The 22203-nt window shown below is 47.1% G+C and overlaps 1 protein-coding gene across 6 annotated transcripts in view; it reads right to left on the bottom strand.

The window, feature by feature from the left end:
- The window catches only part of LARGE1 (LARGE xylosyl- and glucuronyltransferase 1), a 524421-nt gene that overhangs the window by 251279 nt on the left and 250939 nt on the right, over positions 1-22203 (bottom strand). For all 6 annotated transcript variants that reach the window (XM_059402154.1, XM_059402152.1, XM_059402156.1 and 3 more), the window contains one exon: positions 10599-10722. In XM_059402154.1, coding sequence (XP_059258137.1) covers positions 10599-10722 — 124 coding nt within the window. The remainder of the gene's footprint in view (positions 1-10598; positions 10723-22203) is intronic.

The raw sequence follows: 22203 nt of genomic DNA, 5'->3' as shown, positions 1-22203 counted from the left end.
ACATCTTTTCCAACAGCCAAGAGATGGAGGCAACCTAAGTGCTCACAGATGGCAAATGAAAAAAGAATACTATTGGGTGATAAAAAATAAGGAGGTCTGACCATGTGGGATAATATGGATGGCCCTTGAGGACATTATGATAAGTGAAATAAGACCGAGAAAAAGAAATATATAAACTCTCACTTACATGGGAATCTTGGGGGGGGGGGGGGGGGGGGGGGAAGAAACAGAAAACAAAAACAAAACGAAGAAACAACCCCCCACCCCCGCTGCCCTGCCAAGCTCACAGATACAGAGAAGGGCTAGATGATTGCCAGCAGTGGGAGGTGCAGGGCGGGCAAAATGGGTAGAAGCAGCAACAACAACAAAAAAACATTTGGGGGCGCCTGGGTGGCTCAGTGGGTTAAGCCTCTGCCTTTGGCTCAGGTCATGATCTCAGGGTCCTGGGATTGAGCCCCGCATCGGGCTCTCTGCTCAGCGGGGAGCCTGGTTCCTCCTCTCTCTCTCTGCCTGCCTCTGCCTACTTGTGAGCTCTGTGAAATAAATAAATAAATAAAATCTTTACAAAAAAAAAAAAAAAAAAGAACTACTTTTGGCATCTGCATTCATCTTCGGAACCGATTTAGAACAATTATTTACACATCACTCCATGTGTCACTTCTCTCAAGACATACCGCCTGCCCCTTTAGAACAAGACCTTTGCACCATTCTTGAATATTCATGCTGATTATTTTCTTCGGTTGGCTGGCAAATTACTGATGCTTTCTTCAAGTGTACACTGGTGTGTATTTTGTGAGCTCTTGCGTGGAATGTCATCTTCTGTTCTCTTTATACATGAGAAAACATGGCTAGTGTTCTGAGGTCTCCGCTCAAAAGGGCTGGAGACATTTTCTAAAGACATCCATTATTACAACAAAAAAGCTTAGGCAGAAATTTTTTTTTTTTTTTTGTAAATATTTTTTTAAAGATTTTTTATTTATTTATTTGACAGAGAGAAATTACAAGTACACTGAGAGGCAGGCAGAGAGAGAGAGAAGGAAGCAGGCTCCCTGCTGAGCAGAGAGCCCGATGCGGGACTCGATCCCAGGACCCTGAGATCATGACCTGAGCCGAAGGCAGCGGCTTAACCCACTGAGCCACCCAGGCGCCCTCAGGCAGAATTTTTATTTTTCAAAGACAGGTATCTCTTTACTCTCTGGCCTTGCATCAGGGTGGAGCTTCCAAAATTAGGCTTCACTGCTCCCCCATCACCACCGACCAACCCCATGGGGCCACGGAGCCCTTGACATGCAGCCCATCTAAGCATTAGTGCCTGAAATATACACTGACTGGGGTGCCTGGGTGGCTCCGTGGGTTAAGCCTCGGCCTTCGGCTCAGGTCATGATCCCAGGGTCCTGGGATCGAGCCCTGCATCAGGCTCTCTGCTCAGCAGGGAGCCTGCTTCCCTCTCTCTCTCTGCCTGCCTCTCTGCCTACTTGTGATCCCTCTCTGTCAAATAAATAAATAAAATGTAAAAAAATATATATATATATATACTTACTGCTACTGAAGACAGTATGAAGAGAAGTCCATAAAATAACTCATCAGTAATTTTTAAAACACTGAACCTGTTGTAATGATAAAATTTTGGATATACAGGTTTAAATAAAATGCTATTATTAAAATTCCCGCCACTTGTTTCATTGTGCCTTTGGAAATGTGACCAGTGGGAAACTCAAAATTATACCTGTGATTCGTCACTGCATTTCTAGCAGACGGTGCTGCTGAAGAGTGGGACGACTTACAGTCATATTCTGGTGCACAAAGCTGACTAATTTCAACAAGTCACTTTCCTGAGATTCCATTTCCTTACGTGGAAATGGGTGAGAATAATTATACTAACCTCAAGGCTTACTGTGGGGATAAAATAATATTATGCATGTAAAGCTATTATGTTGGCAGATAATCAATTCTTATTAATGAGAGTTATTATTATTCTTAAAGGAGGGATTTTTTTGTTTAATCCTCATAACTCAAATATGTTCCTAGGGTATCCCCTGATGTAGGCAACTTATTGCCCATGTAGCCTGGATTGTAGGGGCGCCTTTTGATCTGCACGTGGAGAATTCTCCTGGCCTCTTGAAAATTCTTCTCGGGTTTCACCATTCTGTGGATGAACCACCCAACATGCTCGCCTTCAAGTGCCAGGAGCTCCAAATTTTCATTAAATTTTCATCCCCCCACTTCAGCCACTCCATTCCAGGGTAACACATGTCAAAAAATGTACCTCCTCTAAAACACTAGAGCTCTAACACTTCACTCCCTAAACCCAGCGTTTTATTATCCTTTCAAAACATGTGGATGAAGTCTCTTATTCTCACTGGGAAAATATCCTAACCTTCAAATTCCCAGTTCACTCTGCTATCAAATACATCCGGGTCTTTTCTTTTCTTTTTTATTTTGGTCCAGCTTAGATTTCAAAATCCATCCCTGTAACCACATTTTTGAATCACTGATGTTGGTTTTCAACTCACGTCGTGGATAGGTATGGTTTTGGGTCCAAGGGAAGAGCACTGCATTAAAAGCTAAAAGTAGACTCTGGAATCAGTCCTCCTTCCGATTAGCAGCCCTCTGCCCCATCCCTTGGTAATGCCTTATTCATATAAGAAAACAGGTGCCGTTTAGACAGCATGGGATTCTTGAGGACACAGTCAAATAAGGTACACGAAAGCACTTCCTTCTTCATCAAGGGGAATGAACTACAAACTAAGGGCCCACGGCCATGAAAATGGAAGAGATCAACGTTCAGGATGGGGAAAAGATACGTGGATCAGGGGACACTTCCTTGCCTTAAGTGTGTGTAAGTATCTGAGCCCAGGCCCATTATAGCTCCTGATGGAGCACATCAGGTACGGAGGTCCGACACACCTGCTGTATTCCGGAGCCCACAGAGAAGAGCAGGCAGAGGAGACAGAGACAGACGGGAGCACAGTCAAGGAAGGCAACAACGTGGAAACCATGTACTACACAGAAACGTCACAAGATCTATTTAAGTGTCAGCTAGATTCCAAGCCCTGCCGTTTGGGATACGGTCGAAGGACCGGAGACGAGCGGAGGCTTAGTGGATCTGCTGGTCTGCAAACATCAGGTTGACTCACCCTGCAGCCCCAAGGCACAGAACCCACGCATTTCCAGGAGCCACTTTTGACTGGGTCTTGTTCTAAGAGCTGGGCATGGAGATAAAAGTTATAGGTCTTGCCCTCCTGCTCTCACAGTCTAGTGGGAAGGAACATAAGTGAATAGACAATGATATACACACTTGCATTTGGTCTTTATTAATACTCAGGACCAACGGGAGAATCAAAAAAGATAAAAGATTTCAGTACAGCACAAGGCGAGTATTTCTAATAGAGTTTCTAAATATGGAACAAGGTCCTTTGGGAGGTAATGGTCTCTTATCTCTGAAAGTATTCAAAAGCGGAAGATTAATGACCATTTATATAGAATATTATAGAAGAAAGTGGAAGGTTATGCCAAATGAATGCCAAGTTCCTTCCTAATTAAGATTCTATGATTCTCAAAAGGAGCCAGGGCCCATTCATTAGGACACACCATTATACAAAGAAATACTTCCCCGTGTATAAAGTGAATTGTACAACTGACACAGGAAAGATCCTTTTCTAATGCAGATTACAATTTTCTGTTGGTTGCTTACAATTTTCCATGTGTGATTATTTAAAAGCCAATGGCCAGCCTTCGAGATACGTTTTCAGATGCATTCCACTCATCCATGCCCATTCTATGATTTCACCTTTGTTATCCAAGAGAGAAGGGCCTGTGGCAAAGGCCAGAGGTGCATTGCTGGTCTTAGAGAACCAGCCCTCAGAGTCACAAACCACATGCATAATCCAGGGCCCAAGAAAAACAATAAAGGGCAGGAGAATAGTAACTTTCCCAGACCTGGACATAGTATTTAACCCCAACCAGCCTTCCTATATAACCTGGGACCCCAAAAAAGAGAGAAGTAATAAGAGCAAAGATTTAAGAGGTTAATCATAGCCATTTTTACACCTAGGGAAAAAGAAAGAACAAACACAGAATTTGAGTGCCTACTGTATACCAACACTGTGTGCTTTCCATTAAGACACCTCATTTCCGTATTTAACCTTCACCAGTAAAGACGGGCTAGAGGTAACGATTGTAAAAAGACAACTGAGCAATGTGTGTTACTCTCACTACTACGTATTATTAGTGAAGCCGCACAAGACAATTCCAAAGGTCACACATACTTCACGTTGCTCCTCACTCTTCTGCCAGGCGTCTTTGAGCAGATCGTGTCCTCTGTGAGACACGTCTTGGGACTCCTCTCCTGCCTCGGCAGTCCACGCCTAATGAACCTGCTGCCCCTGCCCCATTGGGGGCATTTGGTGATTGCATGGGAAATTCACCAACTGTCAAGTGTGAGACCTTTGAACTAGAGCTCAGGCCCCACAATCAAAACACCCAGGCTCAGTTCCAGGAAGAGGACAGTGTTGGAAAGGATCACATATGAAATGATCCTGGAAAATTCTTAACTTCCCCTCGGCCTCCTCTGTGCAGATATTTTTTATTTTGAAGATTTTGTTTACTTATTTGAGAAAAAGAGAGAATGAGAGAGAGCATGAGAGAGGAGAAGGTCAGAGGGAGAAGCAGACTCCCCGTGGAGCTGGGAGCCCGATGCGCAACTTGATCGCAGGACTCTGGGATCATAAACTGAGCAGAATGAACTGAGCCACCCAGGCACCCTGTCCAAAGGTATTTTTATGGGGCTTCTTTCAGACCCTGAAACCCTAGGACTTCTTGTTTGCATCAGTCTCTCCTAACTGAAAATGTCCACCATTTAGGAAGCACATCCCCCTGGGAAACAGGGCAGGCGGCAGTTTACCTAGCGCCCTCATGAGAGGAACAATGGAAGTATGTCTCCCAAAGGACAGCAGGTGCAGAAGGGTGGTGGGCATCTAAAGAGAGCGTCTGCAATACTCCACAGAGAACGGCTCAAAGGCAACGGAGTAGGAGTGGGAAGCCAATTTTTAGAGTCAGCCATTAATGTTTTCTGCAGCCATAGCCCTGAATCTCACTTCATAACCTTTCTGATGCTGATAACGAACAGCATCAGGTCTGAGAGAAAAGCAGATAAATTAGGACACCCTAGCTGGACAGGGGAATCCTGAAACAGCCCCTGCCCTAGCCACCTCCTGTTACAAGCTCGGAATCAGCCTCACCCCAGCGGATGGCAGAGGGGTGACTTTCTGGGCCCACTGGGGCAACATCAAAAGCTGGCTGGGCTGCAGGGTCTAGTCTGAAAACGGACAGGGTGGGTATTGCTGATTCGAGGAAGACCGTCCAGAGAGTGCCTGTTTCGTTTGGAAGAAGACCTTGGGTGGAAGTGATGGGGCCACCCCAAACCTCAGCAACGTTGAGTCTAGCGTCCTTTTACCTACAGCAGGAAGCTCTGCCCCCAGTGGGCCTTGAATAAAGGGTCATGCTTAACCCATTTGTTCTTCAGCAACGACCGGGGAAGAAAACCACCACCGAGGGCTTAGAGGACCCTGGTCTAGACGCAATTACGGTGTCCCAGCCTAAAAGCAGGCCATAGGGGCACCTGGGTGGCTCAGTCAGTTGGACGTCTGACCCTTGGTTTTGGCTCAGGCCGTGATCTTGGGGTCCTGGGACCGAGCCCTGCATCAGGCTCCATGCTCAGTGGGGAGCCTGCTGGAGATTCTCTCTCTCCCTCTGCCCCTCTCCCTCTCATGGCCGCATGCTATCTCCAATCAATAAATAAATCTTTAGAAAAAAAAAAATAGGAAAAGCAGGCTACAGTGAGGGAAATCTAATGTACGAGAGCCGGGATTATGAAGTCAGGTGGTTCTGAGTTTTCATTCTGGCTTTGCCACCTACGAGGTATATACATGACTTGGGATTAACTAACCTCCCCAAGCCTCAGGCTCCGTATCTGTAGAGTGGGGATAATAGCAGCACCTGCCCCACAGAGCTGCAAGCATTCTAGAAAAGCAGCAGGTAAAACCCAGGAAGCAAGGTGCCCCATAAATAACCCACGTTACGCAGCAGCTTAATTGGGTCCAGAGGCCTTGAAAGCAGGAATTCTGAGTTCAAGCCCGGCTGAACAGGGGCCGTCTGGTCCCACAGTGGCTGCAGCCTGAGCCTCTCTTCTTCCCTCCAGATCTGCTCCACCTCCCGGTGGCTCCTGAATTACGCAATCCCATATCTCACAGCCTTTCATTGGGAGAGGGAAAAGTTAAATAGAAGCCTTCATGTTTTGAGCTGCCTGATCTTGGGCAAATAATTTTCAACTCCATGCTTCAATTTATAAATTATCTGTGAGACGGAGGTAATAGAACTTCTCAGCCCATCCCAGAGGGCTGTCGTCAGGGGGGAGGAACAGCATGCCGCGTCCACAAAGCTCCCCATGAAAAGAAGGCTCCCCTCCCCCCTGCTGACGGCAGCTACACGTCTTCAGTAGAGTTCGGCACAAAGACCCTCTCAATCCTGGTAGCCTGTTGATATGGGGACTTGGAGGCCAGAAACGAATGGGCCCTGCAAACATCAGGAAGACCAATGAGCCTTTCACAGGCCGCAGAGACCAGCTAGCTGAGGATGGCTATTTGCAAATCTACACTAATTGGTCATTACCGAGAGAGGCACACCAGTCTGCTGCGGACTTCCTGTGGCTCATTTTTAATCACGCACCAATCCCTCGTAAACTTCCTCGCCCCTCTCAGCCCATTCTCCAACACTAACAGATACAACAGGGGGCCCCCAGGCATGTTTCTGAGAAATGCCATTTCCAACAGCCATACAAAAGTGATTTCTCGGTGCCCAATGGGGGAGGCCCTCATGTGTGTCTGCCGAGGGTACCATCGGACACGCTTCCTGAACGCAACCACGGAACCCAGCACGAGCCCTTTCCTCTCCTGTTCTTCCTCCTTTGCTAACGTCAGCGAATGGATGGCGTTCCGATGTATTCACGGGAAGACACTCACCTGTCCCAGGGCTGCTCCTGGGACTTTCCACGGGGTAGCACAGATGGAGCTACCTTATTTATGCCCCTGCAGGGTCACTGGTAGACAGCTAGCTGGCTGGCTGCCTGTGCCCCAAGGCACAACGGGCCTCAGGAATGTGGTGAGGCCTGACAGTGATCAAGAAACACTTCCTAATGGCTTTATTATCACTCTTAGGGACCAGCTCTGAGTTTATCGTCGATCATCATTTTGCAAATATTTTCATAGGCCAGGCATCACACTAGGCATTAAAGATACAACGGTGATAAAAAGCAGACCTCTCTCTGCCCTTCTGGAGCCGATGATCTAGGGGAGGGACGGACATGTACCAGCGTATTCCACAAAGGCATGAAAGATCACACCCGGCGTTGAGGTCACTGAGGAAAGGTGCGTGATCCTAGGAGAACACACAACAAAGGATCCCCTACGAGACAGCGAATGCACAGAAGGTTTCTCAGAGTAAATGTGGCTTAAGCAAAAGAACACGGAATTACCTAGCAATGGGGAAGAGGAGGCCAACTGGGGAACAGAGTTTAAGAGACCAGCAGCCCCCTGGCAGTTAGGGAGGAAGGGGCAGAGTGGGGTGGGGGGTGGGCAGAACGGAGGAGACATCTAGTGTGTGAGTAACGGCACATGCAGGCAAAAGATGAAGCCGAGGGAGGCAGGAGCCAGAAAGCGCAAGAAAATGCCACTCAGGGCCGTGGTCTCTAACGGGAGCAGGGGACACCACGGAGGGGTTTTATGCACGGGAAAGGGGGATGGCAGGGCGGGGCATGCTTTTGGGGAAGCCAGTGCAGGCTGCCGACAGGGAATCCATCTGGGGGATGAATGAGCAGAGCGGAAAAGACTCATCTGGACCAAAACCGTTGGGCAGAGGTCACAAACGCTTAGAGAGCGATGGTGACAGGGGAGCTGGAGGGCAGTTGGGACGGACAGACGTGGGGGACGAAGTCTCGGTTCTGGAGTGCTGCTCAGTAGGAAGACGGCAGGGATACAACCAAGAGAGGCTCTGGCTGTGGCAGCTGGGCGGATCGTGGTTTGGGGTTTGCACAGCTGGATTCTGTATCAGTCATCACTGCTGTGACCGTCAAGTATGGCAACATCGTGTTTACAAAATGCTTTCCTACTCACTGTCCTTACAGGATTCTGATGAGAGTCTTAAGGGACACAGGATGGCACGATACAGGTGTTTCACTGATAGGGAAATGAGATGCAGGTGTTCGGGACCCTGGAGGGGGTGGTCAGTAGCAAAGGTCACATTAGAGGATGGGACCCTGGAGACAATATTCGTTAGAACACATCTGACTGTATTTTTTCTTATTTTTTTTAAGCCATGAAATCTCCCATTTGAATGGATAAAAATCCAGGACATAAAATAACGAACAGCTGGTCTTCCTGGATGAAAGTGGACATGTCAGAGTCTGAGCACCCATCCCTCTGCCTCCCCACCCAGTGCCCGGCAAGACCTCAAGGGAAGACCCAGGGTTCCCCAGAGCAGATTATAGCCCTGGGTGCCTTACTCCTTCAGTCTCCTAACTCCGTGGATTTCAAGGGCGTTTTTTAAAAGACTGGTGATGGACTGATTGATTGATGAGAGAGAGAGAGCGAGAGAAAGAGAGAGAGAAAGAATGCATGCACACAAGCAGGGGTAGAGGGAGAAGCAGGCTCCCCACTGAGCAGGGGGCCTAATTACAGGGCTCGATCCCAGGACCCCAAGATCACAACCTGAGCTGAAGGCAGACGCTTCACCAACTGAGCCGCCCAAGGTGCCCTAAGAGCATTTTAATACTATGTTGCCTTGGTTACAAAGGGGAGTGGGGCATTTTCAAAGACCTGCTGCCTTTCAGATGCTGCTGGGCCTTCACGGGAGTTACTCAGTTTAGTCCCTGCCTTGGTGGCTGTCACCATGTCACCCACTGAACACATCTTGCAATGAAGGCTCAGAGCCCAGATCAGATGGCTCCTCAATGGCAAGCCAGGAAGTGAACTTGGGGTTCTGCTGAACCACTTCTGTGTTTTCTTAAAAAAAGTAGAGGCTGCAGGTGTGCAAGAGGCAGGACACAGGATTGCCCCAAAAAGGAGAGTGAGGAAGAAGGCAGAAGGGTCCCATGTGCCGGGTGCTGCGCCTCCCCCTCCCATTGCTTTTCCCTACTGTGTTGGCGCTGAGACCCTGGGAGACAGAGAGGCTTGCTTTCACCTTAATTAGTGTAGCAATTTGCTAAATTTTGTTTTTCCCTTTTAAGAGTGTTAATCAATTTTAGCTCAGAATAGATTGGAATGGCACACAAATTACCACGACAATCCCCAAATGCTAAATTCTGAACATCTCGATCAACCTCAGAGTCTGAAATATGGGAAAATCAGAAACTCCGGCCGGCATCTCTGTGATCTATTTAAAATGTTATGGCTCTGAAATGAAAAGATAATGGCTTTATGAGATTTGGAACAAGCAATTTGCTAGAATCAGCCTCATGCCTAGGTGTTTAGTCCTTCCCAAGGTGATTGGAGATACACCATCAACATATTTCTGCAAAGTTACATGTTCCTCTAACAACAGCCATTTGTTAAATCCATAAGCATTACAGGGGACCAACTGTGCACCAGCAATCAGAAGAGTGAGATGTGCTCCCTCCCCCCTCTCCCATTAAAAAAGGTTCTAAACTAAAGCAGTAGACAGACAAAGATCTCCTCTTTCCTGGAGAGGTCAGGGAGGTTCTCAGAGGAAGTGCAATGCAGCAGAGTCCTTGAATAGGAGCAATGACAAAGTAGGTGGAAGGGTGTGTTCGCTAGAAGGAAAAGCATAAGCAAAGCCTCAAACAGAGGAGAGAGAGAGAGCAGAGACCGGAGGTGGTTTTCTAGGGCTCAGTAACAGAATGACTTTCCAGAAAGGACCCAGATGAGACGGGAAGAGTCAAGAACCAGAAGCAGGACTTCTTGAGACTGTGATCTCAACCCTGATCCAGGCAATGTGACACTACAGATATATTTTAGGTGAGAAAATGGTATGATCAAATGAGTCTCATTCGGTGAAACCTTCTACTCCAAAACAATGTTTAGTATTTACTCAGTATAATCTTTTAAAGCACATTCACATATATCCTCTCACTTCTGCCTGCTCATTATCCCATGAGCTTGGTATTATAATCACCTGTTTACTGATGAGAAAAAAGATACAACAAAGGTGTAGATTAACTACTTTGTATCTTAAGATGAGTAAATGACACTACAACAAATTAAAACCCAGGCCCCTCTGAAGCTGAATTCAGTACTGAGCTCCCTGGGTAGCAAAGCCACTGCAGACCTCTTTCAGATGCATATCAGGCCAATGGCCTCCCCCTCTAAAGAAAGCCTGAGTGGCCAGAACCGCCCAGACCAGCATGCACTCTGTCCTGAGGAAGTGGCCCCTTGGATGCCTTCCAGAGTAACATCAGATCTGGGTGGCAAACAGCCTGGCCATTCCTAGCTGAAAGCTGAGATTGCTGCCACTTCCAGTCTACAGGACCAAAGCCAAGAAAAGCATCCAGCTCGAGGAGCTCGGGAAGGCAACCTCGCTGCCCGTACCTTGAGCTCATCTGCATTGTAGAAGTCCACGCGCACGGCAGGCACCATCCAGGTCTGGAAGAGCGTCGCCAGGATCTGCTCCGCGATGGAATCGGCAATGAGGTGGAAATGCAGGGGGTTCCGCCTGTGAGAAGTGGGGGGAAGAGGAGTCAGGAGGGACAAGCGAGGGAGTTCCAGATGCAAACCCACATTCTTACCAATTTGTAACACGGGGTCAGTTTCTTTCTTTCTTTCTTTTTTTTTTTTTTAAGATTTTATTTATTTATTTGACAGACAGAAATCACAAGCAGGCAGAGAGTCAGGCAGAGAGAGAGGAGGAAGCAGGCTCCCTGCTGAGCAGAGAACCCAACGTGGGGCTCGATCCCAGGACTCTGGGATCATGACCCGAGGCGAAGGCAGAGGCTTTAACCCACTGAGCCACCCAGGCGCCCCACGTGGTCAGTTTCGAAGAGCACCTGTGAAAGGATGTCATGCATGTTACCAACCCAATGCTTGCTGGTAACCAGGATGCCAGAGCCGAAAAGGAGAGCAGGCATCTTATCCCACCGGAGGATTTCAGACAGGGTCAAATCGTTGGTAACACTCCATTCAAGCCAACCACCGAACCTGTTACTAGCATATTGTGTCTTTAAAAACCTTCAACAGAGCCTATGAAACAACGTGGACAACCCTTTATTTCTACTACCTACATGTTTGGGCATTAGTTTCAGGAGCACATGGACAGAGAATTAAGTCTTCAGACCAGCTGAATGTAACAGACAAGATACTTCTCCTACAGCACGGTATGGAGTTCTGTTTTCTACGTATTCTTCCCCAAAGAAACCCAGGCACCCAAGATGGCATCACTGGGGACCCCCCATCACTGAGCACCAGCTTGCTCTCACTTTGAATATTCCTACAGCTTTTATTGGTTCACCTCAACCAGCCGTTACTGGGGGAGCACCCAAAGTACCAGGCAGCATGACACCAGGGCAAAGCTTCTGGAATCAAATGGAAATGGACCCAAATCCCACTTGTGGCATTTATTAGTGGGGGTTTGGGACATGTCATTTCTCCCTCCCACTGTTGCTGCTTCATTCTGCAAAATGTTGAGAAAAATCTCTCTATCAGGCTATCGTGTCAATTAGATAAGTTTAATATATAATGCCTATCAAAAATGAACACAGGACCATAAACAGCAGATATGCCTTCTTCTATGATATATACTACCGAGCCAGCAGAAATAACAGCATCAACTGTAATATCACAAATGAGTGTCTCTGGGAAATCTAGAGATGCAAATGACCTGGTTCTCATGACCTTAGGAAGCTCATGCTCGTTAGAGGGACAGAGGACCCACAGTGTGATATAAACACATAATTTTATGTTATCAACATAATGTTGATAACAATCACAACACAACACAATGCTCTTTGGGAGTAAAGGGAAAAAAGGGGGTTAATTCTGACTGGGTCAGGAGCTGGGGAAGCTGTGTCTTAAAAGATACAGGAATTTGATAGTAAGCAAAGGGAAAGCGGACACAATGCAAGGAGAGTATTGAGATTCTACAGCCTGAGCCCAGGGCGAGCCGGCAGCGCGTGGAGAGAAGTGGTTAGCTGGGACTCTAGGGTCAGAGCAGCGGAGGAGGAGAGGAGAGAGTGCAGAAAGCAGCAAACACCCAAGTAAACAGTCCTGACTTCATCAGCGAGGCGTGGGGAGCAACGTGGCTCACCTCTTAGCTTTCAGCCTCCTGAGCCTCTCCCCAGCCCTGTTCTAGAGACACAGACCCTCTTTCGGCTTCCCACGCCCGCTCTTCACCTGAGACTTCGCATCTTCAACTTGCTCTGTAAGTGACCTTGCATTTGCTCATTTGGTAAGGACTCACTGAGCACCTACTACTTGCTGGGAGATGAGCAGGATGCCAGGGACAAGGTTAGATAACCACTGCTGCCCTTACAGATCTCATGACCTGGCCCCCCTCTCCTCCTACCCTTCACTCTCTGCAGCCGGCATCTATCTCTTACTCAGCTCCTAGTTCTGAGGTCTGCCATCATTTTCCCCTAGAGTCCTTCCCTGACTACCCATGCCTGGCTCAGGGTACCCTGACTACCCATGCTGACCCATTCCTAACAGAGGGTCATCGCAGCACCATGGACCCACCCGTCGGTTTTGATCGCTTGTTGTCCTGTCTAGATCCACACTTAACTGTGAGCTCAGGGAGGTCAAGGACCATGCCAGCCATGCTCTGGGGTATCACCTCGTAATCTAGCTCTGTGCTGAGAATGCGGGAGGAGCTCGATAAAAGGACCGAACGGATGGGTGAGGGATGGACAGCGGACAGATCAGGGGAGCAGAGGCGCACACATCAGGTGGAAGATGAGACTGGCGGAATGTGAAATGAGGATCTGATCAAAGGCCATGTTGGAGGCAGAAACACCTAGCAGGATTTCAGGAAAAGAGATCTTAGATAAGGGGGAAAATGAAGCAGAAGCAGCAGAAGGGGACACTGCAACTCCTGGGTTGGTGGTGATGTCTCTAGGACAGGGGAGGCGAGAGGAAAAGCAGGAAGGAAGATGAGGGGTTTGGGGTTTGGGATTGGAAGCACCAAGTTTAAGGTGAGGGTGGCAAAGCCAGGTGGAGCTGAGTGGATGAGTCTAGACCTAAAGGCAATCAGCATTCAAGGCTAACCCACCATACACATGACAGGTGCTCAAGGCTGAGAAACAGGATCAATAAATAGAAGACACAGTCAGGACTGCAGAATTTCTCCATGGGACCCAATGGCTGAACACTGCAAATTCCCCCATTAAGCTATCTCTATTCAAGGGAAGGGGCACAGGTTCCTTGGAAGCCCTATTAGAAGCCTCCCTGTAAGAAGCTACTGGTTGGCCTGAGTGACGATTAGTGGTCGTGTACTAATCAGCCAGTGACTTACCTGAAGGGTTAGTGAAAGGCAGCTGGTCAGAGTCACTGGCCTCTGGCCCGGAATTGACACCACCAAGCCTCCCCACCCCCCACAGGAGCCACAGTGGAGTCTTATGCATCGAGAATGGACCAAGGAAAGTCTTTATAACTGCCAGTTTGCATATCCACAATGGAGGAATGCATAATTTTAGACACAGAGTGACAATACCAAACAGACCAAGCTATGTATATTCCAACACGATCACGCTGTGCGCCTGTCTCGGTCTTCCCGTGTGCGTGCTCTCCAGAGGATACTCACCACCCAGCCTAGAGTTCGCATGGTTCCTGTTCCTCTTCAGACTTCCCTTCTCAAGTTAGCTCCTCCCAGGCACCTTCTTTGAGCTCATCCTGGCCCCTTTTTCCTGCTAACTTGGCACCTCCTATGAAAAACATGAATACCCTTTCTTTTCTCTCTCTCTCTCTCTCTCTTTTAAAGTAGGCTCCACACCAAGCCTGGAGCTCAGTGTGGGCCTTGAACTCACAACCTGAGCTGAGATCAAGAGTCCGACACTGAGCTACCCAGGCGCCCCCACACCTGCCTACCATTTGTAGCATGATACCATGACACGTTTTCAAACACGCGGCTCCTTGCCTCTACTGTGAGGTCTCTGAGGACAGAAACCATGTTCTCATCTCCATCCCTGGTGCCCAGAAGAGAGCCTGGCATGTAACAGGTGCTCAAGAAACACTTGTGCAACAGGAAAAGGAGACCAAAGCCTCTCCTTCTAGGCCCCCACTAACGTCACCGTTCTCTGCCTCAGTGGGGCAGAGCAGGGGCTCGCTGCTTCAGAACGTCTGGGTCGGAGCCCTGGCTGAGTAACTACTAACCGTGTGACCACAAGCAGCTCATTCATCTTCTGAGACCTCAATTTGTTGATCTTCAGATCAGGAACATTAACAGGAGGTAAACAGTACTGCACGGTAAGGATTCCGTGATACAACATGAAGTGCCTGGTGTGTAGGATTTTAATGTATGGGAACCACCCACGGTGTGGTCTGAGCGTCTGTGCCCTGCCCCCACTCAAATTCATAGGTCAAATCCTAACCCCTCAGGTGATGGTATCAGGAAGTGGGGCCTTTGGGAAGTGATTAGATCGTGAGGGTGGAAGCCTCCTGAAAGGGATCGGTGTCCTTAGAAAAAAGGCTCTTTTCTCTAGAAAGCTCCCACCCTCCCTCCATCATAGAAGGACCCAGAGAGAAGCTGGCAGTCTGTCACCAGAAAGCAGTCCCTCCTCTCCCCCCACCATCAGACCACGCTGATGTCATGATCCCAGACTTCCCAATCTCCAGGACTGTGAGGAGTAAGTTTCTGTGGTCTATGAGGCCCCCCACTTGAGGTATTTTGTTATAGCAGCCCGAGCAGACCAGGATAACCACTGTCAGTGCTAACTTAGGAAACTGTGATTTTCTTAACTGCTTTGCATCACGCTTCAAATGAAGTAATTTCAATTAGTTCCTCCATCCATAAACCAAAAAAAAAAAAAAAAAGAGTTGAATGAAGAAATATGCAACAAAGAGCTATGAAGCAGTAAGTAAGTATATCAGAGGCATGAGGGGGGTTTAGGTGACGCAGGAACTGGCACTTTCCTCTCTCGGTGCAGCTATCAATCTGGCAGAAACACGGAGAGAATGCAAATAATTACACAAACACTGGAACATGGGTGTGCCCTAACACTGGGCCACCTCACGTGACTGCAAAGTTTGGGAATGGCACACCTCCCGGAGAGCCATCTAAACAGACTGATATGGACAGTAAGTGAAGGGCACCCCTACAGTTGGATGGTGAACAACCTGCACAACTGTACAGGACGGCTCTGCAAGGACATGCACAAAGTTACAGGGGTGCAAGAGGTGGCTTCTCGACAGTGCAGAGTCTAGGATGTCTGCACATACTATGTGGCAATTAAACCAGACCCTTGGATGAGAGGAGATGGGAAGATGGAGGAAGGCATCGTGCAGGATGTGACGGAAGAAGGGAAGGAACAGAGGCAGGAAAGTACACAGCATGTCTAAGAAGAACGGCAGTGTTCTTTGGGTGGATCATACAGGTACATTTATTGGACACCTACTGCATGCCAGGAATCAGGAAAATAAAAATAAAAAGTCAAAGTCCTAATAGCAGGCAAGGCCAGAGTGAGTGACTTCTTAAGATGCATGACTTTCATTAACTAAGAAAAAGAGAGCCAGATGAGATTTGGGTGCTGAGCAGGAAGGAGATCAAAGTTGTAATTTGGGACGTTCATCTAACTACAGAGCAGAAGATGGACCAGCATGGAAAGAGGAAAAGGCCCACGGAGGAGGATGCTGCCGGCATGTGTGTGAGGCTTTCCCCTTACAAGCCCTTGCTCTGGTCTATTTCAAGCATCTCTCCAGAATGGGGCATCCAGAGAAACGCTTAGCTCATCTCTAAGGAAAAACTAAGCTGTTTGCTTTGTCAAAGGAGTCCGTGTGCCTCATCAGAAGAATAGGAAAACGCTCGATCAGCGGACACACCAGACCCCCGGCACAGGGGACCACTAAGACCCTGCCACTTCATGGACAGTCTCAACAACCCACTGCAGCTTGATCTCACTGCCGTGAGGCAGAATATCCAGAACAGCTCTGCTAACCTCCACTTTGGGCATCACCATGAGAAGGTGGGTCCTGTCAATGGCCCCTCTCGGGCCCACAACAAAAGCACTGGAAAACACTGCCCAGGCTACTTTGCTTCAAGTTTCTGTGTAAGCCAGAATGTTCCCCTCAAGTTTTGATCTAGAAATCCAACCACCAATGGGATGGTTGTAGCCTCGTGCCCATGGGCCACTGAGAATCAAGAGGACCTACTTACAACTCTTCTAACCCCAGGTTGACTAAGAATGTGTGGGGCTGCTTAGTAACCTGTCTCTCCTCAAGAATGTAAATGCCATGGGGATAGACATTGGTCTGTCATCTGCTGGTGTAGCCCAGCCCCCCAAAACCACCCCAGGCATGATAAATAGGGGCCCGAACACATGTCTGTCCTCCCGAATTCCCTGCCAAGGTTAAGGGCACACCGTTTGTCCAGCCTCACAAGCTAGAAACAGGAGCATGACCAGGGCTCCCTCCCCAGCTAATTAATCCCCTGCCCTGAGAGGCTGCTTAGTCTGGTGAGTACAAACAGGTCTCTGAAGCCAAATTGCCTGGCTGCTGCTTCTCTTGTTTGTCAATGAACTAACGATATGACATAGGGCAAGCATGGTAGTTCTGGAGTCTCAGTTTCAGAATCTGCAAAAAGGGGGTTGTTACAATCAGATTGAGTTAAAATGTATGAAGCACTTGGAACGGTGATCCACAAGGAATATGGACTTAATAAATGTTAGCACAATGAGTGTATCTGCTCTCTGGTGAGACCTCATGAATATATTTACCCCTTCTCCCCCTGTCTCTGAGCTGGCTTCCGCCAACAGATCCTGTCCTGTGAGCCCTGAACTCCCTCCAAAATGATCACACAATCCCCTGCTCAATATATGATGGGTAAAGTCCAGCCTCCTTCATGGAGCTAACAGGATCTTTGATAATCTCACCCTGTCCACCTCTCCAAACTCATGTCTTCCTCCTCCCTCCTCCAGCCAACCTGCACTCCAACATTCTCTCCCCCAGACCTGCATGTGACCAAATTCCTCTCCTTCCTGAGGAATAAAGGGCCACTTCCTCAGGGAGGCCCTTCATGGCCGCTCCACGCAAAGTGCCCTCCCTATGGCTCCCCCACGGCGCTGCCCTGTTTGGTTCTTCTTAGCACTTCTTAGTATTGGTAATCTCTATAATTCATCTCAAGGTCTATCTCCTGCCCACTCCTAGAATGTGACCTGTGTAGGGCAGAGATTCTCTACTTTAACAATGTACCTGTCCTCTTGTTTTCTCTCTCTACAACCCCAGTGCTTGGCCAGTGCCTAACCATGGGTGCAATGTCAGAGATTAATCAAGTTTTCCTGCAGGCTTGTGTGTGTGCTGTCTCTCTCCGGAGCAGGACCACCTTCACATTGCCTTGCTAACTGTGTCTAGTCTTCCCTGGTCAATTTAGACACCATGGCATTGAGGAAGCCATTGCGCTGGGTCACATGCCCTTACCTGTGCCTCCCACAGATTTCCAGGCTCAAAACACTGTGGGATGCTATCGTCTACTGACAATTCACGTCTCTGTTCCCTGCTTGAAGGAGTCTTAGCACTGGAATCGTGTTTTTTGAATAAACTTATCCCCAGATTTCACTAGTCCTTTGTAGATATAACCACCCAGTAATTATTTATTGAAAGAATAAATAAACAGACAAGTTAATAATTATATGACAAGTTAATATCCTGTCTAACATAGTTACCCGGTGTTACGAGTAAAGGCACTTTGGTAAAATGTGGGAGTAAAACTTTTAGCGTTGGGTTGGCGATGTCTCTTAGGCACAAAGCCCAAAGCACAAACCATAAAAGAAAATATAAACTGGTTTCCATCAAAATTAAAAACATTTATGTTTCAAAGGATACCATCAAGAAAACAGAAAAGATAACCTCAGAATTGGAGAAAATATTTGCAAAGGATTTATTTGATAAGGGAACTGTAACCTTAATACATAAAGATCTTTTACATCTCAAACAATAAAAAGACAAGTAAGCTAATTAAAAACTGGGCAAAGGCGGGGCGCCTGGGTGGCTCAGTCAGTTAAGCATCCGACTTTTGGCTTCAGCTCATGTCATGATCTCACAGATCATGAAATCGAGCCCCACATTGGGCTCCACGCTCAATGGAGTCTACTTGATGGTTCTCTTCCCCCAGTCGCACAGTTCTTACTCTAAAAATAATAAATCTTTAAAAAAAAAATACTAAGCAAAGGATTTGAACAGGCATTTCTCAAAGAGGATATACAGACGGCCAGTAAGTACAAGAAAAGACGATCAGCAACATCAGGCATGAGGAAAGGCCAATCAGAACCACAAAGGAGCACTTCACAGCCACTGAAGTGGCTAAACTAAGACGACAACAAGTGTTGGTGAGGATGTGGGGAGACTGGAGCCCTTGCTTGCTACTTGTGCAATTGAAAGATGATGTAGCCACTTTTGGAAACTGGTCCTGGGGGTTTCTTCCAAAATTGAGCGTAAAAAAAGTCACCACTGTTGAGCTCCTCGGGAGTCCCATTCCTAGTCGGACAGCAAAGCTTGCTCCCAAACCTTCACAGGAGCATTATCCGTAACTGCCAAGAAATGGAAACAACCCCAGTGACCACCACATGATGAGTGGATAAACAAAACGCAGTCAAGCCAGACGCTGGAGTATTACCGGTGACACGAATAAATGAAACACCACCACCTGCCATGAAGCGGACGGACCTTGAAAACATGGTGCCCGGCGAAAGAAGCCATCACGAAAGACTAAACTGTGTAAGACTCCATTATATGAAATGTCCTGAATAATCAAATCTAGAGGAACAGAAAGATGAAGGAGGCTGCCAGAGGATGGAAGAAGGGAGAAATGGGGAGCGACTCCTCATGGATACAACGGGGTTCTTAGTGAGGTGATGAAAACGGTCTAATATCAGGGAGCTGTGAGGGTTGGGCAAGTCCGCAAATACTAAAAACCAACAGACTGCACACATGTGAAGAGTGATTGTTACAGAATGTGAATTAAATTCCAATGCTCACTCATTTGCTGGAGCTGGGAAGTGGCCTGTGAGTTTGGGGGATGGAAGAGACCCGGTGTGCTCAGGGGTTTCTGGGCTCCGTTGCCTGGGGAGCTGCGCTGTACAGCGAATGGTCCGCCACGTTGGGAAGGCCGGCTGCCGTCAAGGCTGGCTTCTACTGGAAGGGAAACCCCACTAATAAGGACAGAAAAGAGCCTGACTGTGCCCACATGTGAAAGGACATCCTACCAGGCCCGCGTTTGAGAAAACGTCCTCTAGCTCAGAACTCAGAGCTAACTGCGAGGCTATTTCATCCTCCATGTGTGACTTCTGAGTCGTCTTTTTAAAATCACTTCCTCGCTCGGGAAGGTAAGAAATAGTTTTAATGATTCCAAAATCAGCCAAAGGCCAAGAGCTTCCCACCTATTCTCTTCTGTTCACAGGGAGATTAGCAGGTGAGAGACAGATGTTACGGACATATTTACACCAACTGAACCGCACCAGGGGAGGGATAAAAACATCTTCAGAATTTCTTCTTGTTCACGGGGAAAAAAAAAAAAAGATAATTTTCTCGATACAGGATTTGATGTTATTTAATTTTATTTCTGTACAACACCTAAAATGGTCTTTTATACCAGTCACCAATTATATGCATTTTGGGAGCGCAGCTTTAAGCCCAAGAGAAAAGGCTTCTACGTGAGCGGGCCAGCACACCTTCATATACAACAGGTGCCCCGTAGCCTGCCGGGGTCTGAACAATACAGACATTAAGTCTGGTCTATATTCAGACCAGATCACACTTTGACAACAAAGAAAGAAGCAAGTGCATGTTTTATCTTCGGAAGAGCCTGCAGACTTTGCTCATAATGAGCGATGCTCCTGCTGCCTCTGGTTTCCTTAACTGCTCCCCTGTTCCAGGTTGGGATGCAATAAATATGGTAATACAGAGAGCAAAGATGATTAAACCCCAGCTTTCTCCCTGCTTTTCCGTTCTTATCTTGTCAGGAATGTGCCACAGCCCCTACAGGGCAATCCAGGGTCTGCTTTTATTAAAATATACAGGGACATCTGAGCTGAAATAATCCTTAATTATTAAGTTTACAATGGAACTGCAATTTTAGAAAAAGAAAGAGGCTGTGACAGCACCTCCAATGCTCAGTGAATCTGTTACACTTAGAGATTTAATAGAACTCACTGCAGAAATACACAGCGGCCAGAAGGAGGGTTTTTTGGTGTGAGCTCTTGGTTTGAGGGAAGACAAGTGGCACCGATAATGTGAGAAGATTCAAGGACAAGTGAGTATCACAGCAGAAAAGCTTTCCATGGGGGAAGAACAGAGCAGCTTTCAAAAATCAATCAATCAATCAATCAAAAGGCCTCCAGGCTTTGAGAGAGCCAAGGTTAGAATCCCAGGAGTATCAAGGACTCCCCTGTGACCTTGAACAAGCTATTGAACCTCTGTGAGCCTCAGTTTCCTCATCCATTTGTGGGGATAAGGGCATGTACTGTACCAGACTGGGATGAAGATCAAACACGATGGCCTACGGGACGCTGGTATCTGAACGACACAGAACAGTTGTCTTTGGTCTTATGTACCTGCAGGACCAAATCGCATAGATGCCCTCCTTACCTGTTCAAAGACATCACATGCCCACGGCACCTTCGCTTTTCCCTAACTTTACTGAGGTGTAATTGCCAAAAACTGTATAAATTTAAGGTATACATTAAATATATTATAAACATTTAAGGGGATATATCTATATATGTTTATACTGTGAATTAATCACCACAATCACACTAATGAACTTACCCACTTCACAGAGCTAAGATCAAGACCAGAGGTGAGATCAAGAGTCGGAGGCTCAACCGACAGAGCCAACCCCTCCCAAGCCTTTAAAACCACTATTTACTTCATGCTCAGCACCTCAAAAATACACACTCTGGTGAAGGGATTATGACAGAAATCCCAGTAATGATACCAGTTCTCTACTGGGTCACCCAAAACGATGATTCAAAATAGAAAAAATAATAATGATACTCAAAATAGTGACTTTTTTTTTAAGATTTTTAAAAAAAATTTTTTAAAGATTTTATTTATTTATTTGACAGAGATCACAAGTAGGCAGAGAGGGGGGGGGGGGAAGCAGGCTCCCTGCTGAGCAGAGAGATCCCAGGACCCCAAGATCAAAACCTGAGCCGAAGGCAGAGGCTTAACCCACTGAGCCACCCAGGCGCCCAAAATAGTAACTTTTTACAATGGAGAGCTCAGACTCTGAAGTTAGACTGGATACAAAGCCAGCTCTAGCATCCTCTCTGCAGCCCTGAGCTACGACTTAATCCATGGATTCTCAGCTTCATTGTCTGTAAAATGGGGATAATTATAGTTCTCACCTCATGGAGTCATGGAAGCATGAAATGCATTAATATCTGAAATGCATTAATATCTGAAAAACACTTAGAATAGACAGCTAGGTTCGTATTTGTTCAATACACAAAACAGAGAAATGTCTCACACAGATTATCTCTGATGACAGTCAGAGGTTAGGGGACAGAGAGGTTAGGGCACAAACCAAAGCTCTAGAAAGTACAGAGCCTATCTCTGTTTGTCTGTTTTATTCAAATCCTAGGTTCTTCCCATCACAATCTAGAAACAGCTTCTTCAATAAGTTGAAGCCTGAATAAGCAATAACACAATTAGAGGCAGATGCTAGGCACAAATACGCTGTTTTATCCTCCGTGTTCTTCAGGGGCAAAAGTGAAGTTTAAAAAAACAGACAATCAAAAAACCCAGCTGCTTGATGTGCAAAGTAAGGCAAATCACCCAGCTTCCTCCTGCCAACAGGGCTGCGGAATGTGAGAATAAGATGATCATCCTCGCAAACAAATATTAAATTTTTACAAGCTGGCCCACCTTCCTGCCTAGGAGGTAAACACCTAGCTGCTAAGTAATTTTATTTTTTCCTCTGTTCACTAAAAAAGCTCCGTTTCCTTGAAGAGGAACTATGCTTCCCAGTTGATTTGCTATTGGGAGTTGGAGTTAT

Source organism: Mustela nigripes, chromosome 6 (assembly GCF_022355385.1).
Source record: "Mustela nigripes isolate SB6536 chromosome 6, MUSNIG.SB6536, whole genome shotgun sequence".
Lineage (NCBI taxonomy): Eukaryota > Metazoa > Chordata > Mammalia > Carnivora > Mustelidae > Mustela > Mustela nigripes.
This window is presented reverse-complemented; position numbering and strand designations above follow the sequence as displayed.